This window comes from Canis lupus, chromosome 25, assembly GCF_003254725.2.
Source record: "Canis lupus dingo isolate Sandy chromosome 25, ASM325472v2, whole genome shotgun sequence".
NCBI classification, from domain to species: domain Eukaryota; kingdom Metazoa; phylum Chordata; class Mammalia; order Carnivora; family Canidae; genus Canis; species Canis lupus.
Genome location: NC_064267.1, coordinates 40,659,582 through 40,680,909, shown reverse-complemented (window position 1 = coordinate 40,680,909; position 21,328 = coordinate 40,659,582). Strand labels below are relative to the sequence as shown.

Below are 21,328 nucleotides of genomic sequence, written 5' to 3'. Positions count from 1 at the left end.
GTAATACCTATCCCGAAACTCCTGTAAGCATTGAAGAAGATAATTAAAAGGCTTTCAGAGCACACATCAGGCACTTGACAAATTTTAGTTCTCTCTTCCTTTCCTCCTCCAATAAATGGAGGGAGAGAAGAATAAACAAATTAATGGATTTATAAGGAATAAATGAATGAGTGAGAGTCTTTTTACCCATAAGGATTGTTGAATGCTATGGCATAAACTACATTCCTGTGGCCCTCCAGGGTGTGAAGCTCCTCTCCAGATGCAGTGTCCCAGAGTTTACACGTCCGATCATAGCTTCCTGTGATAAAGCTAACACAAGGAATATAAATCAATCATAAAGTGACAATAGCAGTGTGTTAATAAAGACCTCCTTTGTTTTAACCTGCAAGATTGTAAGCCCATTTTTATTGCTTTTTATAATGGAACTTGTGTATGTAGAACAGTAAATTAGGAACAGTATCTAAATCTTTTGATTAGAAACTTTCTAATTTATCCCTACCTCAAAAAGGAGTCACTAAATAAAATAAAGAATATCCAATAATCTTTCTAATAATATAAATAATTAATAATTAAATAGTGGTCATCAATAATATTTTCTGAAACTCTGACATATCTCAATAGACAGCATCATTCTTCCCATTGGTCAGACCATAAAATCTTAGCACCATCTTTGATTCCTCACTTTCCCTCACATCCCACACACAATCTATTGGTAAATTCTGTTAGCCCAATCTCAAAATATACTTCTAATGTGGCCACTTGCCACCAGGCTTCATTGCCTCTATCTCTTGCCTCAACAAATGAAACCATCTTCTAATGGGTGCTAGCTCACACATGATCTTTCTAAGTCTATTTTCCACATTGAAACTGGAGTTATTTTTTTTAACCTTTCCTTTCCTAGCTGGCTTCCTAGCAATCTAGAGGAAAATCCAAACTTCTTCTTATGGCCCACAAGGCCAGCAGCATTGGCCGTCTCTGGGACCTCAATTTGGCCCAAAAGCACACCCCTGAACAGCCACATTTACCTTTGATAGTTTCTAAAGAATTCATTTATTTTTTCTTTTCTATACATGCTAATTCTTCCATCCATCTGGTTTACTGCCATCATCCCCAGGACCTGGAACGTGACTAGCAAACTAGTAAAAGTTCAATGAGTATTTACCTAAGATTTGCAATCCTCTTACATGAATATTTGACTACAGGAATAATTAGTATGTTGGCCTCTCATATTATAAAGTAAAATAACAGTATCTTAGTTATTCCCTAAATATTCCATTAGGAAAGATACTTCTCCAACACAGAAAAAAAAATGCATGAAATTAGAAAGCCAGTCTCTATGTCAAGTGGTAATGATAAAAGTTGAACACAAATCCTGATATCGAAACTCAAGTAAGTGAAAGGGTTGACAAGGCAGTGTATCTTTGATTCTTCTCTAGGTATTTCCTTCTAGCTTCTTTGTGGATGTAAATTGGTACAATCATGATGGAAGACAGGATAGTGGTTCCAAAAAAATTAAAAATAGAACTACCATATGATCCAGCAGTCTTACTTCTGGGTACGTATCCAAAAAAAAATGAAATCGGAACCTCATAGATATATTTGCACTCTCATGTTCTTTGCAGCATTGTTCACAGTAGCCAAGATATGGAAACAACATAAATGTCCATCAAGGAATGAATGGAATATTATTCCATAAGAAGGAAGGAAATTTTGCCATTTGCAACAACATGGATGAACTTGGAGGACATTATTCTAAGTAAAATAAACCAGACATGGAAAGACAAATATGTCTGATCTCACTTATATGTAGAACCTTAAAAAAAAAAGTCAAATTCATAGGAGCAGAGAATAGAACAGTAGTCACCAGGGGCTGGGGAGTGGGAGAAATGGAGAGATGCTGGTCAAAGGGTGTAACATTGCAGATATGTGGGATGAGTAAGTCTAGAGATGTTATACACAGGTATGATGACTATAGTTAATAATATTGAATACTGGAAATATGCTGAAAGAATACATTTCAAGTGCTTTCTTTACACAAAATAGTGGTAACTGTGAAGAGTTAATACGTTAAATAACTTGACTATAACAATTACTTTATTATGTATATGTATGTCAAATCATGTTATGCACCTTAAATATATAAAGTTTATTTTTTTAAAAGGACGTTTTTATTCCTTAGTTGTTAAAAATTAGACATAAGGAATAGAAATGGAAATACAGAAATACATAGGTGGAACATAGGGGATTCTCAGGGCAGAGAAACTGCTCTGTGTGATGCCTTAATGGTGGATACCTGTCATTACATGTTTGTCAACCCATAGAATGTACAAAAGCAAAAGCAACCCCTAATGTAAACTACGAACTTTGAATGAAAATGATGTGTTTGTCAATGTAGGTCTATCAACTGTAAGAAATGCACAAGTCATTGGGGGAAGATGACAAGGAGGAAATCTGAGGGTGTGTAGGGGCCAGGTATACATGGCAAATATCTGTACCTTCCACTCAATTTTGCTATAAACCTAAAACTGCTTTAAAATTCTAATACATTTTTAATAATTTTTTTTCATTTTAAAATCTTAAAATTTTAAGGGCGTCTGGATGACCCAGTTAAGAGTCTGCCTTTTGGGACCCCTGGGTGGCTCAGCGGTTGAGCACCTGCCCCTGGTTCAGGGTGTGATCCGCGGTCTCAGGATAGAATCCCACATTAGGCTCCCTGCCTGGAGCCTGCTTCTCCCTCTGTCTGTGTCTCTGCCTCTCTCTCTGTGTCTTTCATGAATAAATAAATAAAATCTTAAAAAAAAAAAAAAAAAAAGAGTCTGCCTTCTGCTCAGCTTATGATCTCAGGGTCCTGAGATTGATCCCTGCATCCAGCTCCCTGCACTGAAGGAAGTCTGCTTATCCCTCAGCTTTTCCCTCTCCTTCTGCCCTTCCTCCCCCACCTCCGCTTACATGCACACTCTCTCTAACTCTCTCAAATAAATAAATAAATTTTTAAAAATTTAAAATTTAGAATAAATAAATTTAAGAGAACCTTACCAAGAGCCCGATTTATTAAGTGCAACATTAGTCAATGGCAGTATGTGTGCTCTGAGAACCTTCAATGAAAGAAAACATCATGTGTTATAGACTCAAAAAAATTAAGTTTAACTCATTAATCTTAACTTCAGACTAATCAAGACATTCAAGTTTGTCTTCGTTACACATAATAAATGAACAAAAATTCACTATCTGGACAAATGAGAAAAAAATACATTGTGCCTTCTACTATTAAGACCAATAATACATTTGGTAGTTACAAATAATTACAAAAACATAATTGGATCTGTTTTCTATGAATTTACTTGTAAAATAAATTATTGCTACTAAATAAGATATCAAATAGCACTAATTTATAACACTTTCTTTTAAATATTGCACATGATAATACACCAAACATGTTTCAAATATAGATTTTAAAATCTGTTATTATTTTTGGAATCCTAAAGCTCCTCTAGAGTCAGGATATGTCTCATTTTATGTATCTTTCAATTCTTGCATTGTCAAGCATGAAATGGATGCTTAACATTTATCAAATGAACATAAATAAATTGGGTAGTCTGTTTATCGATAGAGTGATTGGCTAGGCTGGGACAGTCCCAGTTATATCTACTGCAGGAGTATAATTACTAATAGTATCCCTTTTCACTATCAAAAATGTTCCCTTTGGAGGATAAATTACAAGGTCATGTGAGTTATAGAACTCATATTTGCAGTTAAATAGTGCCACCTGCTGGAAGAAAGGTATCACAAGAATAATTTCTTTATCTTTCAATAATATATTGAAGGGATGACTACAAAAGATTGAATATTTTGTATCAAAGAGAATATGTCAAGTATATAAATAATAATTACATTTTCTTATTATTTTATTTAAGTCATAAGAAGAAAAACAGTGTAATATGAATCAATATCAGAATAAACTATTAAATATTGTTAAATAATTAAGAAAAACTAAAAGCTGTTCCTGAATAAGTGACTATATTTGTTATACTTTTAATTTAATCAACATAAGCTGTAGAGAAACATAGCTATATTTATACCACATTAAAATTATCATATAAGTCATATCAAATAATTTACTGAAATATATTTAGTTCTCATGGAGCTGAAAATATTAAATATTGACATACCATGAAATACAACCTCTTAATTTACTCCAACTGAAAAAATATTTAATTATTCAGTAACTTAAAACTACCTTAATGGTCATCCTTTAAATTTAACATTGTAAAGAACAGCCAAACTTACTACAAATCCTTATTTAACTTCTCAAGAAATAAATGTTTGAATTTCAGTCAGTCAATAAACAAACACTAATTGAGACTTAGTCTCGGCAAATATATGTGAGGCACAGAGAGAAAGAGAAAATATAAACCGCATTTTGTCTCAGATTTATAGGATACCAGCTAACTCATTGAAGTTCTTCTGTTTATTTTTTTAAAAAAAACAAGCATTACCTTAAAAAGATAGAATGTGTGGTTGCTGTGCTGTCTGAGTTTATCCTGTAATCTCTGAATTAAAAGCTTTACTTGCTCTGATCTTGAAGCTGTGATTAGAGGCTCTGCTTTCTGTATTTCTTCTACTAGGGCATTGACTTCAGTGCTGAAATTCACAAAAGAAAAAACTTACTTTTTTCTATACCAAAATTTGCATACACATGCATTCCATGAAGAACTGCATTGAGTTATGAAACATTTTTGTAAAATTTGTCAAAACATCATTAGCATTATTAAGAGATTTCTAAGGAAAAGATACACATGAATAAAGAAGTCGAGCCTGCACGAAAGTGGCTTGGGTTCTTCAGAATGCCTCGTCATGAGCCAAGTCTTCTGTGGAAGGTGTGCAAGGATTCTGATTTGCTCACCTGAGAAGGTCAAGTGCATATGGTTCTGGTTCTGGACATAAACTCTTTATTTTTTTTTCCTGTTTTGTTTTTTTTTTTTTTGTCTCTTTAATGAACATGTACGGAATGTTCCTGCGATGACTATATTTTGTACCTTACATACATTCTCTTGTTTAATCCTGTAGCAAGAGCTAATTTAAGGCTTTTATCACAATGATTTCAATGAAGAAGAAACTGAGGTTTGGAAAGGTTAAGTTTTAAATATTTTTTTAGGGAAAGAGAAAGGACCTAACCAAAAATGGCCATTCAAAGAATGATGATGTTGATTACTATTTTGTATGGGCTATGACATTGTTTTCAAAAAAGAAAAAAGCTGCTCTGAAAAGTACAGTCAAATTTCCCCCCCAGTATTCAAATAATCTATAGCAATGCTGATCAATTTTGCTAGTGCAGAATATTAATTGTTCAAGACAGAGAATAATGTCTATAAACCACAAAACAGCTAAAATAAGGTCATTTCACAAGACATGTGACAACCATGGATCAAAAATGCACTGTCTGTCCCCTCCCTTCAAGAATGGACTCCTGGCCCCTCTGGGAGGGGGGTGCTTCGCTAACTGACAGCCTCCAGCTGCAGCTTCTTCAGAATCCACCTCAGCATTGGAGCCTGGGGGCATCATGCCCTCCTCTGATGACCCTCAGCCCAGGGCTGAACAAGTGCACAGTGCACTAGTCATTTTTGTCCCGAGAGGGACTCTGGCCCTCAAGCTTTACCCGGGAGCTCCCCTGTGGGCTGGTAGAGACTCGGCTCACATCTGCATCATCGTGGTCAGTGGCTCCTCATGCGGAACTCTGCTTCACTTCCTGTCACAGATGCCACTTCTCAATAACCTGACACCCACCTACCTCTCCTATCTCTGTCTCAGCAGCTGCTTCCCAGAAATGTAAACTCTGATAAGCACACCTCTGCTCTTCGTAAATAAACAGTTCCTGAGCTCCAGACTGTGTAAGGGACTGAGGTAGAAGACAATTCACCCCACTAACATTTACTGAGTCCCTTCTACAGCTAGGGCCTGGGAGGGTCAAAGACACAGCACCTGCTCTCAAGAAATACGATCAATTAGAATAGGAGGTGAATATTTAGAAAAGAAATGAGTCATAGACAGTTTATAATGACTTTGATAAATGCCGAGACAGCCAGTTGGCCAAAGACTCACACCTTCCTGAGAATAAAGAAGATAATAATACCTCTTGGAAGAGTTTCCAAAAATTTTTATAGGTCAAAACAGATTTCCCAGCAAGATCCAAATTAACCAGATGTTTAATCTGACCCATCTCACCCCTGTGGTATTCTAATTGCTCTTTTCAGTACTGTAACTCTACTATGTCCCGTGTCATGTAAATGTTTCTATGCACAGAATTCTTCCAAGATTCTGGAGCAGAACCAAAAATAAGATCCATGCTTTTTTTTTTTTTTTTTACTTTGAGACATTTATATACTCCAGAGCATGACTACAGCATCCTAAGGATCTATACTGTTTTAAATATGAGATCTGTGTTTTCCTGAATCTCTAGCTGGAAGTTATTCTCTCATATAAACATTTATCTGTGCCACTCATATGATGTTCTGTTTTGTACAGGTGTGTTTCTCAAACTGGACAACACATCCATTAAAGCAGGGATTACAGCCTCTCATCAAATCTAACCTGGAGCTTTGCACATAGAAGGTGCAAATCACATCATTACCAACTAAATAAAGGAACATCTAACAAAGGAACTTTCTACATGCTGGCATAATCAGTAATATGTGCCAGTCACAAAAATAGCTGACAATCTTGACTTGATCTTAGACCTTGTCTTCCCTGAAAACTAGGTAAAACAATGATTTGTTGCGGATGAAATTTGATGCCATTATCTCTGCCACCATTTATTCTTTAATTAAAAAATGAACGGTTGAGTACCTTCTCTGAGCAGTCATCTGGAACAAGAAGTGAACTCCACATCAAACCCATCACCCTCTGAACCACAGCCTGTCCTTACCCTCAGACAAGTTTCGGGACCTCTCAAGTAGCCACAACCATGAGGAGCCAGGAGGCTGCTAGAGAGCAGCCAGTCTACTGTTTAATTGTGGTTATAAGAGGGGTCCCTTTGCTGTCATTCTGTTCCTCTCCCTACTAATCATGACAAAGTAGAATGGTCACAATGGAAAATAACTTGTTTCACTGGCCAACAACTCTGAAACACATATCATGGTATTTTTGTTCTTTTTCAAAATTTTCTCCCACTCAGAATATCTTTACCTGATCTGAACCCATGGGCTTCTGCAGAATAATCACTAATCTGATTCTGTCCCTTGAAGTGAAGTTTTGCACAGGACTTTTTTTCTTTGAGTCTTGCATAGGATTTCCTAAAGGACTGAATTCTGGGCAGCATGATTTCACACGAGGATTTCCTCAGGGTGCCCCACAAGCTTCAGAGACAGACAGGATCCTCCCTAACCTGCCCCATGACAATGAGGAGGACAGAATGCAGTCAGCCCTGTGAAGTGTTTTTCTACCAGGAAAGTAACAGATTCAGTAGTATTCTTAAAATTCTAATAATCAGTATTCCTCAAAAATGTTAAGGTCATCAAAAAAAAGGGACATCTGAGAGACTGTCACCACCACGAGGAGCCTGGGAAGACTTGAATGAAATGTAACATGGTATCTTGGGAGAGAAAAAGACCAGGAGGTAAAAAACAAGGACAATTGAATAAGATATGGTCTTTAGTTAGAAATAATATATATCAATACTAGTTCACTAATTATGACCAATGTACCACGTGAATCTACGATGCTAATAATAAGGGATGCAGGGCATGAGGCATGTGCGAACTCGTGTTTTCACAACTTTCTAAAACTATCCTAAATTAAAAGATTAAAAACAACAACAGGTCTATTTAAGATGAAAAAGGGGCAGACTAACCATCCTTTTCCCATCTCCTCCTCACCCAGTAAGACTCTGGAGCAGAACTCACTGAAGCAAATAGGAAAGAACACAGCACAGAATGTTGTTTTAGCCATGTATTGCCTGTGTTCATGCAGCTCATCTACATATCACTCTGTGTCAGCATTTTCCAATAAAAAAAAAAAAAACACCTGGATATAAAACCCAGGTTGCATTACATAGCTAGTTTACCTGGGACTGAGGTTGAGCAAATCTATGGATTTGGTCTTCAATTCTCCACTCTTTTCATATTCCAACATAATTCCTATAAAAAATAAGCAAATGTGTTATAAAAACACTTATGATGACAATGAATGTCACAAGTTAATCTATTTGCCATAATTTTTTTCATTTCTGTTTTTTAAGTTTTAGAATTACTCAGCATAAAACATATGCAGTGATGTCTGATACTAAAATAAGAATGTGTGAACTCCACTTTTCCCTAGTCCTCCTTCTAAATACAGCTAAATATCCTTGAAATTATTCAATGCTAAAATAATCAAAGGTTGGTAGAGGGTAAACTGACTAGGGTCTCAGGACTTGAGCAATGACAGTGTGGTGAGTTCCTAGGGTTTCTTTTTACCTCCCATATACCCTTAAAGTAGAAAACCGAACAACTTGGAGCCTGGAACTACCAAAAAGCATAGACAACAAAACCCAAGCAACAGTAAAGCTAGCTCTCTGTGGCCAAAGGACCAGGCAAAGGGAAGTCAAAGAACTAATTTGGAGCCTTAAGCCCTGCTCCACAACTGGAGCTCCTTAGGCAGTCTGATCCCCCAGGGGAAATCCCTGAGCTTTCCCAGTCTCCCTGCAAAGCTAGGCCCTAGCAGTAGTCTGATGTGTCTGCAACATCCCAGTAACAAAGCCCCAGACTTCCTCGACACCTTCAGGTGGGGCCCCAGGGGACCACCTAATCTGTCTATGGCAGCTACAAGAAAGTCTTAGGATCACTCAGACTCCATCCTGCAACCTAGCCATTGGTGGGCAGCTTCCTCCACCTGCAAAAGGGGCAGTAGTGAAGTCCTGGGATATCCTGTATCTCACACCACATTCACGCACTGAAGCAGTGTCTTCCAGCCTTTTAACCAGTGGTGTCACCCACCAGGCCTAGAGTCTTGTCTCTGTCCCTCCACACCCCCCAAGGTCATTCAGTGAGAGCAGGCATACTGGGAAGTACCTTCCATCCTGCAGGTGGCAGCAACTGGAACTGGGCAAGAGCCTTAGCAACACCAGAAAAATGAAGCAGACCAGAATATTGTAAGGGCTCAAAAAACTAAGCTGCCATTGGAACTAAAACCCATGAAGTAGACCAGAACCTCTATGTTACACCTAAACATGGTGACAGTAGATTCAGATAGGATCAAGAGCCTCCTAACATAGGAACCAAAATGTCCAGGACACAATAAACAGGAAAAAAAAATCACCCATCACACCAAGAACCAGAGAAAGACAACCAACAAAAACAAATATGTAGGTGAATCAGATGCTGGAATTATTTGACAAGGATTTTAAAGGAGATGTCAAAAATACTTCAGTAACCATTTACAAATTCACTTGAAACAAATGAAAAAATTGAAAAATCTCAGAAAAATAAAAGTTTTTTAAGCAAACTGGAATGGAAATTATAGAACTGGAAAGTTTAATGGGCAAAATGAAAAACTTGTTGAATAGGCTCAGTAGGAGAATGGATATGACAAAGGAAAGAATCAGTGAACTTGAAGACAAATCAATAGAATATATTCATTCTGAACAACAGAGATAATTTACATGGGGGAAAAACTGAACAGAACCTCTCATCCACTTTATCGTACTACTTCTATAAATATGGGCCAGTGGATCTCAAAAGCTTCGATCTTAGGACTGCTTTATACTCTTTCAATTATTGAGGACACAAAAGAGTTTTTGTTTTTGTAATATTTTTGTATTAAAACTGAGAATTTTTAAAATTATTTATTAAACTGTCATAAAATAGCCATAATAAAGTCATAGCATGCTAATGTAAATAACATATTTTATAGAAATAACTATCATCATTTTACACTTTTGCAAATTTCTTTCATAACTGGCTTAATTAAAGACAGCTAGATTCTCATCTCTGCTCCTGCATTCAAGCTGTTCCCACGGTGTTTCAATGAAGTATATGGAAAAAAATCTGGCCACATATAAATATGCAGTTGGAAAATGAAGAAATAAAATAATTGCATTTCCAGATAATCATGGATAACCTTCTTTAATACTACATCAAAACTTAACAAGCAGTGATTCATTAAGATTGGTTGCAACATAGGATCCGAAACCACATCAAATAATTCTTCATACTCTGTTACATTAAAATTCATTGGTATATCTCAGACTTTTAAAGGATATTTTATTCATATATGGTTACATATCATGCACCAGACATCTGAAAAACATTAGTTTACTGAGTTATGCCCATCTTCTAAATGGTGACATTTGTCATCATACAATATCCCCCCCAAAAATCATAGTTTTTAATATCACTTCTAATATCTATCATCAGAGAACTCTTTCACTGATCAGTAAGCTGCCCAGCTCACGGCAGTAGATAAGTTTTTTGAAATTCTAATTTTTGCTTGAAAGCTCAAATTTTATCACTGGCAAGAAATGCTGACAGTCTGGCTTGAAAGTTCCAGGCTCGCTTTGCTAGTTTTCAAACAAAATGTCTTCCAAATATCCAAATCTGAGACCCATGTTTTTTTTTCAGTCTTTCAAGTAAAACTGGTATTCCTTGAGGAAAACAGCTGGTTCATCTCTCAGTCCACATGAATGACTGAAACAAGAGTTTCCATCCAAATAACTTTCAAACATAACTGTGCAGCAGAAGTGCTTAATGAGAATTTTCTATTTCATCACTTGGAATGCAAATACTCTGAGGTCAGTATGTGACTACATTACTAAGTCTTACTGTTTCATCAAGGGCCTTCTTTTTTTCTTTTAATTTAAATGCAATTAGCCGATATAAAGTACATACTTAGTTTCAGATGTAGTGTGCAATGATTTATCAGTTGCATACAACATCCAGTGCTCATTGTATCACATGCCCTCTTTAATGCCCATCACCCAGTTACCCCATTCCCCTACCAACCTCCCCCTCCAGCCACTTTCAGTTTGTTTCCTAGAGTTAAGAGTCTCTCACAGTGTTTCTCCCTCTCTGATGACTTCCCAGTTTTCCCTCCCTTCCCCTATGATCCTCTGCACTGTTCCCTATATTCCACATATGAGTGAAACCATATAATAATTGTCTTTCTCTGATTGACTTATCTCATTCAGGCATAATATTCCATCAAGGGCATTCCTAAGTGAAACTGAGGGGGTTTCTTCCTATCAAGAGTTTGCGTCAGTGAGGAATACAATGATGGCTGTGAACATTTGTTGCCACTACCTCATGTGAAGTAAGGTTCCAGAGGGCTTTTGTACCAGTAGTGCAAATGTCAACACCATGAAAAAAGCAGATGATATCTTGTGATTATTATGAAAACAGATTTGACCTTGAGGCTCCACTGAAAAGGTGCAAGAACCCCCAAGGGTCCTCCTCCAATTTGAGACTCACTGCCCTATGACCACAAATTTGATATAACAGATTTCAGATCAAGAGAAAACAGGAAATTCCATCAAAAACACTGTATTTACTTTCCAAAGCACTGGACCATTGAGATAGAATGTGGCAGAGTTGAAAAGCTTGAGTTCCAGCTCAAGTCTCTACTTATTTCATGATACTAGTAATCTCTTTATATCTCAGTCTTCTCATTTGTAGATAATACCTTCAATTTGCTGGTTGACCTTAAATTATATATATTTAAGTATATAAAGTATATAAAGCACCTGGCATCTAGAAACTCATTAAATAGTGCTTATTATCTAAAGATTAATCAAATACTCCCTTGTGACGTATCCTACACAGTCACCTTCTATTACTTGACATCTATGCCTTCTCTCTCCAGTGAGATTGCAACATCTTTGAGAAGAAAGTCATATGCTTCTTTATGCTCCCAGGAGGACCATCCTTGGAATGAGTCGTGATGGTTTATGCACAGTAAGCCTGTGATTTCGCCAGCTACAAGTACAAACCACACCGTCAAATGGATTTACGCCTTCCCCCTCTCTGGCTTTCATTTCTCCCACGGTAGTGCCTGCCCCAACCTGTTGTGTTTACGATCTTTCCATTTTCTGTCCCAGCCACACCTGACTCACTAGGCTGCGTACTCTGGGTCCCTGTCTTCTCTTTATCCCTAGTGTCCACCATGAAATTTGGACTGTTCAAACAGTGCTTGTTGAATATATGAGTTAAATGTTAGTTAGTTAGGGATGAGTGTCCCCAGACTACTGAATGCAACTGACAGTCCTTATCTTTATGACACACAGACTTTCAGAAATAATCGACACCATGGCCAACTCCCTCCTTCTTCAAATATGATTCTCCATGGGCTTTTATGAAATCTGTCTTTTTCTCTACTTTGTTACTTTACATTCTCCTTTACTGATTCCTCCTCTTAGTCCTCACCTTTAAGTACTGATTTACGTTAGGGTTCGGGTCTAGGAATTCTTTCTTCACTTTATTTTTTTTTTCTCTAAGTTCACTAGTACCCATGGCTTTAATTATCATTAATATGCCAATAATTGCCAGTTATAACTCTCCCATCTAGACCTCGGAGCTCCAGATATGTGGCTATCTTGCCTGTACCTCGAACATGTCTAGGGTCTTACCCTTCCATCCTGTATCTCCTACAGAGCTTGTTTCCCAGTGTCACATATCGCCACACACCCCACCACACAGCTTCAATCTCGGGACAGTAGATAAACCCAAGCAGCCATTGTGTAATGAAGTATAACACTTTAGAACAGAAAAATCATTCCACATGGTTTTAATGATGAGAACACCAGGACACAGCAGGCAAACAACCATAACTAAAAGGCTTGTTTGGTATAGTTTTATTTTGTTTCTTTGCCCCAAGAAGTGATCCTTTCATATTTAAGACTTTAGACCAGACTCTAGTCTAAGAAGCAAACTTACAAAGAAACAAAGGATCTGTGGAGAGCCAACTGCTCTAAATAGTTATTTCCTTAGAGTATAAGTTGACTTTTTGGTTCCACGTTAACTTTTTCGATAAAATATGGATGTTACAACGTTGTAAAAATCTTTAAACCTACTTATATGTACATGTTCTAGGAAGAATTTAAGAGGACTTAGAAAAAATAAATGAAATTCAAAAAGCTAAGATTGAAGTAGGTAAGAATTAGATACATTGCTTAAAAAAAAAGTAGGAAGTGCTCTACCCACAGGAGAAGTGGTATAATTACAATAATTAATTGTAAAGAAGTGGGATAAGTAATTATAGTAATTAATAGATAGATAGATAGATAGATAGATAGATAGATAGATAGATAGATAGATATAGAAGTCTGCAAAGTCAAAGGTAGGTTGACTGACTAGGTCCCTCTCTCCCTCTGCCCTACAGCTGGTGGGCGCTGGTCATATAAAGGTATGTGAGGCCAGGTGTGTGATCCCTAGACCATGGGCCAGAAGACCAAGACCTAATGGGATTTATTGACTGGTCATAGTAAGCCAAGGACAGAACCAGGATTAGAACACAAGTCTTCTGATGGAAATATATTCAGGACAAAGCAGTTCACATGGAGTATGATCCACTTCATTTACAAAATAAAGCAGACATCTGTAAATCTATGTATCAAAAACAGCAACAGGGAATTAAGAGGGTACAACAGGGCATCGAGATTAGGATGACTTTATTTTTATTTTTATTTTTTTTTTATTTTTTTTATTTATTTTTATTTTTTTAGGGTGACTTTAATTTTCTTCCTCAGACTTGTATTATTAAGATTTTCTATAATGAATATTACTAGCACATTTTTAAAAAGCTTGCAGCAACCTGTTTTCAACTTCTGTACTATTCAAGGAAATGTGGATATTAAAACAATGTCATGTTTTTCATCAAAAAAAAAAAAAGAATTAGATACATTGACAAGAGAAGATTCAAGTAAAGGAAAGATCACATTTATAATTGCATCAAACACTTACACATAAAATTAACAAGAAGTGTCCAAGACCTAGCTATACTACTGAACAGAAAAGAAAATTGTGATAAATGGAGACACATTTCTAGATGAGAAAACATAATATTATAAACAGGTCAAATTAATCTATGAATTAAAGTAATTATAATAACTTTATTTTTTGGAATTTGAAAATTTACCATGTATTATAACAGACTATAGAACAATAAAATGTGATTCTGATACAAAATTAGATCAACATAATAGAATTAACTAGGGATCCCTGGGTGTCTCAGTGGTTTTGTGCCTGCCTTTGGCCCAGGGCGTGATTCTGGAGCCCCAGAATTGAGTCCCTCATCGGGTTCCCTGCATGGATCCTGCTTCTTCCCCTGCCTGTGTCTCTGCCTCTCTCTCTCTCTCTCTCTGTGTCTCTCATGAGTAAATAAATAAAATCTTTTTAAAAAAAATAGAATTGACTATATATGGGAGTTTAAAAATAAACTAAAAGTAATTTTTTAAACAAGTAGGGAGAGAATAAACTATACAATAAATAATGATGTAGTTGGAAAAATTCATAAAATTGGATTTCTACCATACAACATACAAAGATATATTCTAGGTTGATTAGAGATTTTAATATTAAAAACAAAATATAAAATGGTGAAAATAACAGGACATATTTACATCTTAGTGTAAGTAATTGGCTTTTTAAGCATGATGTGAAACTCAACACCTAAAGAAGAAAAAAATTGCTGCATTTGTCTAAAATTAATTTGAAGCTTCTACACAAGACAAGATCCCACAAAGTTAAAGATAAATGACAATGAGCAAAAACATTTCAACGATAAATACAAAGCTTAAAGACCTTAACATAAAGAATCTAAAAATGATTTTTAACAAGAAAATGGGCAAAAGGCATGAACGGTTAATTTGCTACCAGAGAGAGACAATGACCAATAAACAGACCAAAATAAAATATTCCCAACTCCATTACAAAGAAATACAAAATACAATAAGAAATACAACTTTTAGTCATCAGAATAGCAAAGATTGCAAAGACTGATAATACCAAATATTAGCAAGGTTGAGGAAATAGGCATTCTCAGACATATCAGGTGGCTCCTTCAAAAAGCCATCACACCTTCAGTGGATTGAGGATGTTCTTAGCTATCCTTTTATATATTTTTCAGAATTTTATTAAAAATGAATACTACTTTTATAATAGAAAAAAGTAAGAGAAAAATTAGAACATGGAGAAAAAGGAAGAAAAATGATAGAGATTAACATTATTAGCATATCAACTCCTGAAGATCAAGATCCCAATAAGGTTATTTGAAAACTCAAATAACATGCAAAGTTTCTATCAGTTTAAGGCATCACTATCATTAAGGACTGCTTCTTTCCTATTCTGTAATTTTAAATATTTTGCATTATATATAAGAGCACTGAAGATATACTATTTATTTTTGACAAAAGTAGGCATTCCATAAATAGCTGAGTAAATAAATGATGTAAACAATAAGTAAATAATGTAATCCTAATCTGTACCTCAGAGAAAAATTGAAAAGAATTAGCACTTGAGAGCCCACATAGCATGATCTATTATCCTAAGGAAATGCCCTAAATAATTTTAGTGAATTCACAAAATTCTCCATTCTTTATTCACAGCTACTTTGTTTCTTATAAAATAAAAATTGTAAAAGTTAACTACCAAAAACTAGTTGGGTTATGATTCAAATGGATCTAAAAAAAAAAGAGCAAAATCTGAAACCTATAATTGGACTGTTTGACTGTTACAAAGCATCAAGGTTAAATGTTCATCCTTCCCATGAGCACTGAGCTGCAATATGAGCCCAAAGCTGGGTCATGTCAACGAAGAGTACAGGCACAAAACAGAAAAAGATGCTCCTAGGAGCACATATTGTTCCGTGGTGATTGTTTCCCACAGTTTCTTAATGTTTTCCATCTGCCCCGGTTGTGAATTTTTGTGCAGTAGATATGATTCCCAAAAACACTTAAGAAGCTGCTACCCCCAACATTCTGCAAAGCACTATAAGGCTAAGCTTAAAAAGACACAAGTGTTCCTTACTCAGAGCACATTCAACCAACAGAGACCTTTAAAGTGCTCAGAATATTAATTAGTTTAATTAATGTTTATTTAACTCCTTCTCTTGGCCCAAAAACCTTGGAGCCTACATACAAGAAGTAAAAGACAAAGATTGCCATGCCTGAGTCAGTTGAAAAACACGTATGCAACACCCACTCTTCACAAAGAGAAGAGCTTATGGATTAATGAATGAGATAAAAAGAGAATGCCCATGTTTGATTAGCCATATTACTTTTATGTGAGAGGGACAATTCCATGGATGCCAACAGTGTGGAATGCTCCTGACCTATATGTTACTCAAAAGAAAGTAGGAGGACTGAAATCTGGGGGTTAAGAAATTAAACAAAATTGCAGAAGGGACAAAGATAACACAAGAATGATTCAGTGGTGAGCGATTTTTTTCCTACTTGATAAAGTTATTTTAACACCTACCTGCTATTCAGTAGTATGTTGGAAACTTGCGTATAATGTATGGATCACCAACCACTGGAATTCAGAAATTAAGTGTCTAACATGCTAGTGGTATGACTTCATTATAAAATATAATCATTAAGGCAACAGTTGCAAGTGTAAGTCTAAAGCATTACTTGAATGTGAGATTGCCGTTGGAACCCTGGACTTTCAGAGCTGGAATGAAACCGATAGACCACCTGTTTGACCACATTTCAGGAGGAGCTCCAGGCATTCTACTCAACACACATCATCTCATTAAACTCATTCATTTATTCAACAAATATGTGAGCACCTATTTATTGACCAGTCTCTATTCCAAGTGCTAGAGATGTGGTAGTAAACAGATTTTACTGAGTCCAGGACCTCATGAAGCTTTTATTCTAGCCGGGGTGACTATTTGAAATAAGTAAGTAAAATTATGGCACGATGAACTGAGAGAGGGCCAAGAAAAAAATAAAGCGGGGGAGGATGTTATGAAATATCTTGAGGAGAAGTTGGGAAATTCTAGAAAGCGTGGCTTCACTTTATTTACTTCACTTACTTTTAAGGACAGAGCCAAAAAATGTGAGAATGCTGGCTCTGTAGATGTCCAGAGAAAATTATTGCAGCCAAAAAGAGCAGCAAGTGCAGAAACCCTGAGTGGGGGCATGCCCAGCCCATCCAAGGAACCCCAAAACGACTAGTGCTGCCAGAGGGGAAGCGGGGTGAAGTCAGAGGCAAAATCAAAGAAGATCCTGTAGTGCCATGGAGATTAATGCCTTAGAGATGATGGTGCTTTTATTTTAAGTGAAATGAAAAGCCATCAGAGAGCTCAAGCATAAGAGTGACATGATCAGATTTATGTTCTAGCTATCATCCTGATGCTGTGTTGAAAATACACAGAAGTAGGGCAAGGGTGGAGACTTTAGCAATAGAAAGCATGGTAGCCATTGCTGTGAGGTGAAACTGTTGAGTCCCGTATATATTTTAAGTTTTTAAAGATTTTATTTATTTATTTGAGGAAGAGAGAGAGAGACAGCACAAGCAGGGAAGAGACAGAAAAGCAGGTTCTCTGTGAGCAGGAAGCCTGATGGAGGGCTCAATCCCAGGACCTGAGCCGAAAGCAGATGCTTCACCCACTGAGCCACCCATGAGCCCCTGAATCCTGTGTATATTTTAATGGGGAACTGGCAGGATTTGTTACTGGGCCAAATGTGGAGTATGCAAGATGGGAGAGAAAGATGAGTCCAAGGTTTTGGCAGGGACAAGTGGAGGAATGGCGCTGCCATTAACTGGGATGAGGGAGACCACAAGATACCCCATATGAGATGTACATTGCACATCCAAAAGAACAACCAGGTAGGCCATGAGGTACTCAGGATGACTCATTCAGGTTTTTAAACCTTGAGAATGGATGAGATCACCTGGCTGATAAGTATAGATAGAGAAGTCCAAGGACAGAGCTCTGGAGCAATCCAACATTAAGATCAGAAGGAAGGGAAGTCAACAAGATGGATGAAGAAGGAGCAACAAAAAAGTACAAGTAAAAAACAATGTGTCCTGGAAGCCAAAAGACAGAGTGGCCAAAGGCATCAAATGCTACTGTCAGCTGAGGACAGGAAGGACAAAGAGGTGGCCAGTGGGTTTAGTGATCTTGGAGGCCACTGAGGATCTTAAAAGAATGCAGTTTCAGTGGAGCCATGAAGGTGATAACACCGTAGGAGTGAGTCCAAGACAGAAGAGAGAAGAGAAATGGGGACACTATTCTTCCAAGGAGGTTTGCTCTGAAGGGAAAGAGATAAATGAGAGAGTAGCTGTAAAGGGTCAGTAGATCAGCAAAAGGAGTATCATCATCACCATGTGACTTGATGGTCGAAAAGCCTTGATGGATTGAAACAAATTGCTCAAGTTACAAAATCTGTATACTGTATACGATGAGAGCCAGTTATTGTGATCCCAGAGCTCATCTTCCTAACCTACACTCCACAGCAAAGGGATGAATGAAAGCAAGTCATTCGCAAATCAGATCTATTTTGGGGAACCAGCACCAGCCTACACCAAGCACAGCCAAAGTAAAGTTGTGAATGCTTCAAGAGAACAAGCCATTTACAATTTCCTACGTGCTACCTCTCACATCTTGAGCCTTTTCATGTTATTTTAGTTGTAATCCTAAGAAGGATAAAACAAGTGTCTTTACTACAAATGTTAACTTCATATTGGAGATAGTTGCTGCAAGGCGTACCTTTACAGGGAGGCCCAAACTTCTCATCCGGCAGGAATACTTGGTCAACTACTGCTTTGTGCAAGTTTTGCAGATTTTTAAATTTTATATCCTTATTTTTAAAGTGAGTTCGGAATTGGAACCAAGAGTTCTGCCCCTATTTATTTTTGTTAAGATTTTATTTATTTATTAATGAGAGACACAGAGAGAGAAGCAGAGACATAGTCAGAGGGAGAAACAGGCTCCCTGTGGGGACCCTTATGCGGAACTCAATCACAGGAGAGGGGGGAGGGTTCATGACCTGAACCAAAGGCAGATGCCCAACCACTGAGCCACCCAGGCGCCCCTGCCTCTATTTCTGTACCTATGAAACTGGGTGACCAGTGGGCTTCACTCATTCTTCAAAGGTGACCATACCCTCACCTATGAAACAAGACAACCAGGCCAGCTTATCCCACTCTAAACCTACAGGGTTCTGTGGGCATATTTTGAAATTCCTTAACTCATTGGAATCAAGGACTGTGACCTTAAAGCAGGGCACAGCGCCTGGTGGCTGGTCCTCAATAAACATGCGTCTGGGGTCAACTGATACGTGTGGCCTGGAATGCGAATATGCCTTGTTGCATGGGCATTTTCCTTTTTTTAAATCAGAGGCTCTGATGGTGGACTCAGGAATTTGTATTTACTGTATTTATTTATTCATGAGAGACAGACACAGAGAGAGAGAGAGAGAGAGGCAGAGACACACGCAGAGGGAGAAGCAGGCTCCATGAAGGGAGCCCGACAGGGGCCCAACGTGGGACTCGATCCTGGGTCTCCAGGGTCAGGCCCTGGGCCGAAGGCGGCGCTAAACCGCTGAGCCACCTGGGCTGCCCGCATTTTCCTTTTCATATTCAACACATCCTGACGTGGTTGGCGGGCACTGAGGGGTGCACCTGACGGGATGAGCACTGGGTGTTATTCTGTATGTTGGCAAATTGAACATCAATGAAAAATAAATTTATATTAAAAAAAAAAGAAAATAGAAAAAAAAAGAAATAAAATAAAAGGCAAGGATGCCTGAGTGGCTCAGCGGTTGAGCGCCTGCCTTCGGCCCAGGACATGACCCCGGGGTCCTGGGATTGAGTCCCACGTCGGGCTCCCTGCATGGAGCCTGCTTCTCCCTCTGCCCTTGTCTCTGCCTCTCGCTCTATCTCTCATGAATAAATAAATAACACCTTTTAAATTATTTTTGTAAATAAGAATAAAATAAAATAAAATAAAATAAAATAAAATAAAATAAAATAAAATAAATAAAATAAATAAATAAAATAAAATAAAATAAATAAAAAATAATAAAATAAAATAAATTAATTAAATAAATAAATAAAATAAAATAAATTAATTAAATAAATAAAATAAAATAAAATAAAATAAATAAATAAAAAATAATAAAATAAAATTAATTAATTAATAAAATAAAATAAATAAATAAAATAAAATAAAATAAATAAAATAAAATAAAATAAATAAAAAAATAATAAAATAAAATAAATAAAAAATAATAAAATAAAATAAATAAAATAAATAAATAAAATAAAATAAATAAATAAAAAATAATAAAATTAAATAAATTAATTAAATAAATAAATAAAATAAAATTAATTAAATAAATAAAATAAAATAAAATAAATAAATAAAAAATAATAAAATTAAATAAATTAATTAAATAAATAAATAAATAAAATTAATTAAATAAATAAATAAAATAAAATAAATAAAATAAAATAATATAAATAAATAAAATAAAATAAATAAATAAATAAAATAATATAAAATAAATAAAATAAAATAATATAAAATAAATAAAATAAAATAAAATAAATAAAATAAAAAAACAAATAAATAAAATAAAATAATATAAATAAAATAAAATAAAATAAATAAAACAAAACAAAATAAAATAAAATAATCGGCAATGTGGTCCTTTCAGCGTCTGCTCCTCTGGAAACCAATCTGTCGGGACATCACCCCCCTCCCTCTCCGTCTGCCACATTCCTAGCGAGTCAGAAAAGCAGAAAAGCATTATAACTCAGCAACTTCAACGTTTAAAGACTTCCTAAAAAAAAAAAAATCCCTTTGAATGCTTGGAGCAACAGTGTCCAGCAGCGCCCCGCCTCCCGCGCCCCCGCGCACAGGGATCCCTCACCAGGGGACCCCCCCCCCGCCCCGGAGCCTCCCGCGGCCAGGACGGAGGGACCCCGGCTGGTACCTGGCGGGTAATAGCGGAGCAGGAGGCTCCTGAGCTTCATCTTCTGCTCCTCGCCCGATCCCCGGGTTCGCGACGCTCTTCGTAGCCATGGAAACGGCCCAACAGCGGCGGGGCGCAGGTGCGCATGCGCGGGCTCCCGGGGCGCGCTGCTCGGGCGGGGGCGGGGGCGGGGGGGCCCCCCGGGGACCGCAGGCGGGTGACCTCACAAGGGCGAGGCGCGCGCGCTTCGGCCCAAGGGATTCCAAGGAGGAGGAACGGGAGAAAACCCCCCTCGGGGTCCCCATTCCCGGGCCCTCCTCGTGGCCCTGTCCCCACAGAAGAACTAGGACCACAAGGGAAGAGGCTGCACGTGCTGCCGCTGGGCCTGACGCTGCGCTTGGCGCCCTGTACACCTGAAGCTATGGAGACTGAGGCTGC

General features: G+C 37.2%; 1 protein-coding gene across 3 annotated transcripts in view; it reads right to left on the bottom strand.

The window, feature by feature from the left end:
* The window catches only part of DAW1 (dynein assembly factor with WD repeats 1), a 45,691-nt gene extending 24,630 nt beyond the window's left edge, over positions 1–21,061 (bottom strand). The window contains exons 1-6 of one of the 3 annotated variants that reach the window (XM_025463321.3): positions 20,912–21,014; positions 11,794–11,942; positions 8,060–8,132; positions 4,497–4,641; positions 3,037–3,095; positions 187–309 (exon numbers count right to left, since the gene is read on the bottom strand). In XM_025463321.3, coding sequence (XP_025319106.1) covers positions 187–309; positions 3,037–3,095; positions 4,497–4,641; positions 8,060–8,127 — 395 coding nt within the window. In that variant the 5' untranslated portion in view covers positions 8,128–8,132; positions 11,794–11,942; positions 20,912–21,014. Of the gene's footprint in view, positions 1–186; positions 310–3,036; positions 3,096–4,496; positions 4,642–8,059; positions 8,133–11,793; positions 11,943–20,911 lie in introns of all 3 variants that reach the window. The other 2 variants (XM_025463320.3, XM_049101294.1) reach the window with 2 other exon arrangements.
* Positions 21,062–21,328: the final 267 nt, after the last annotated feature.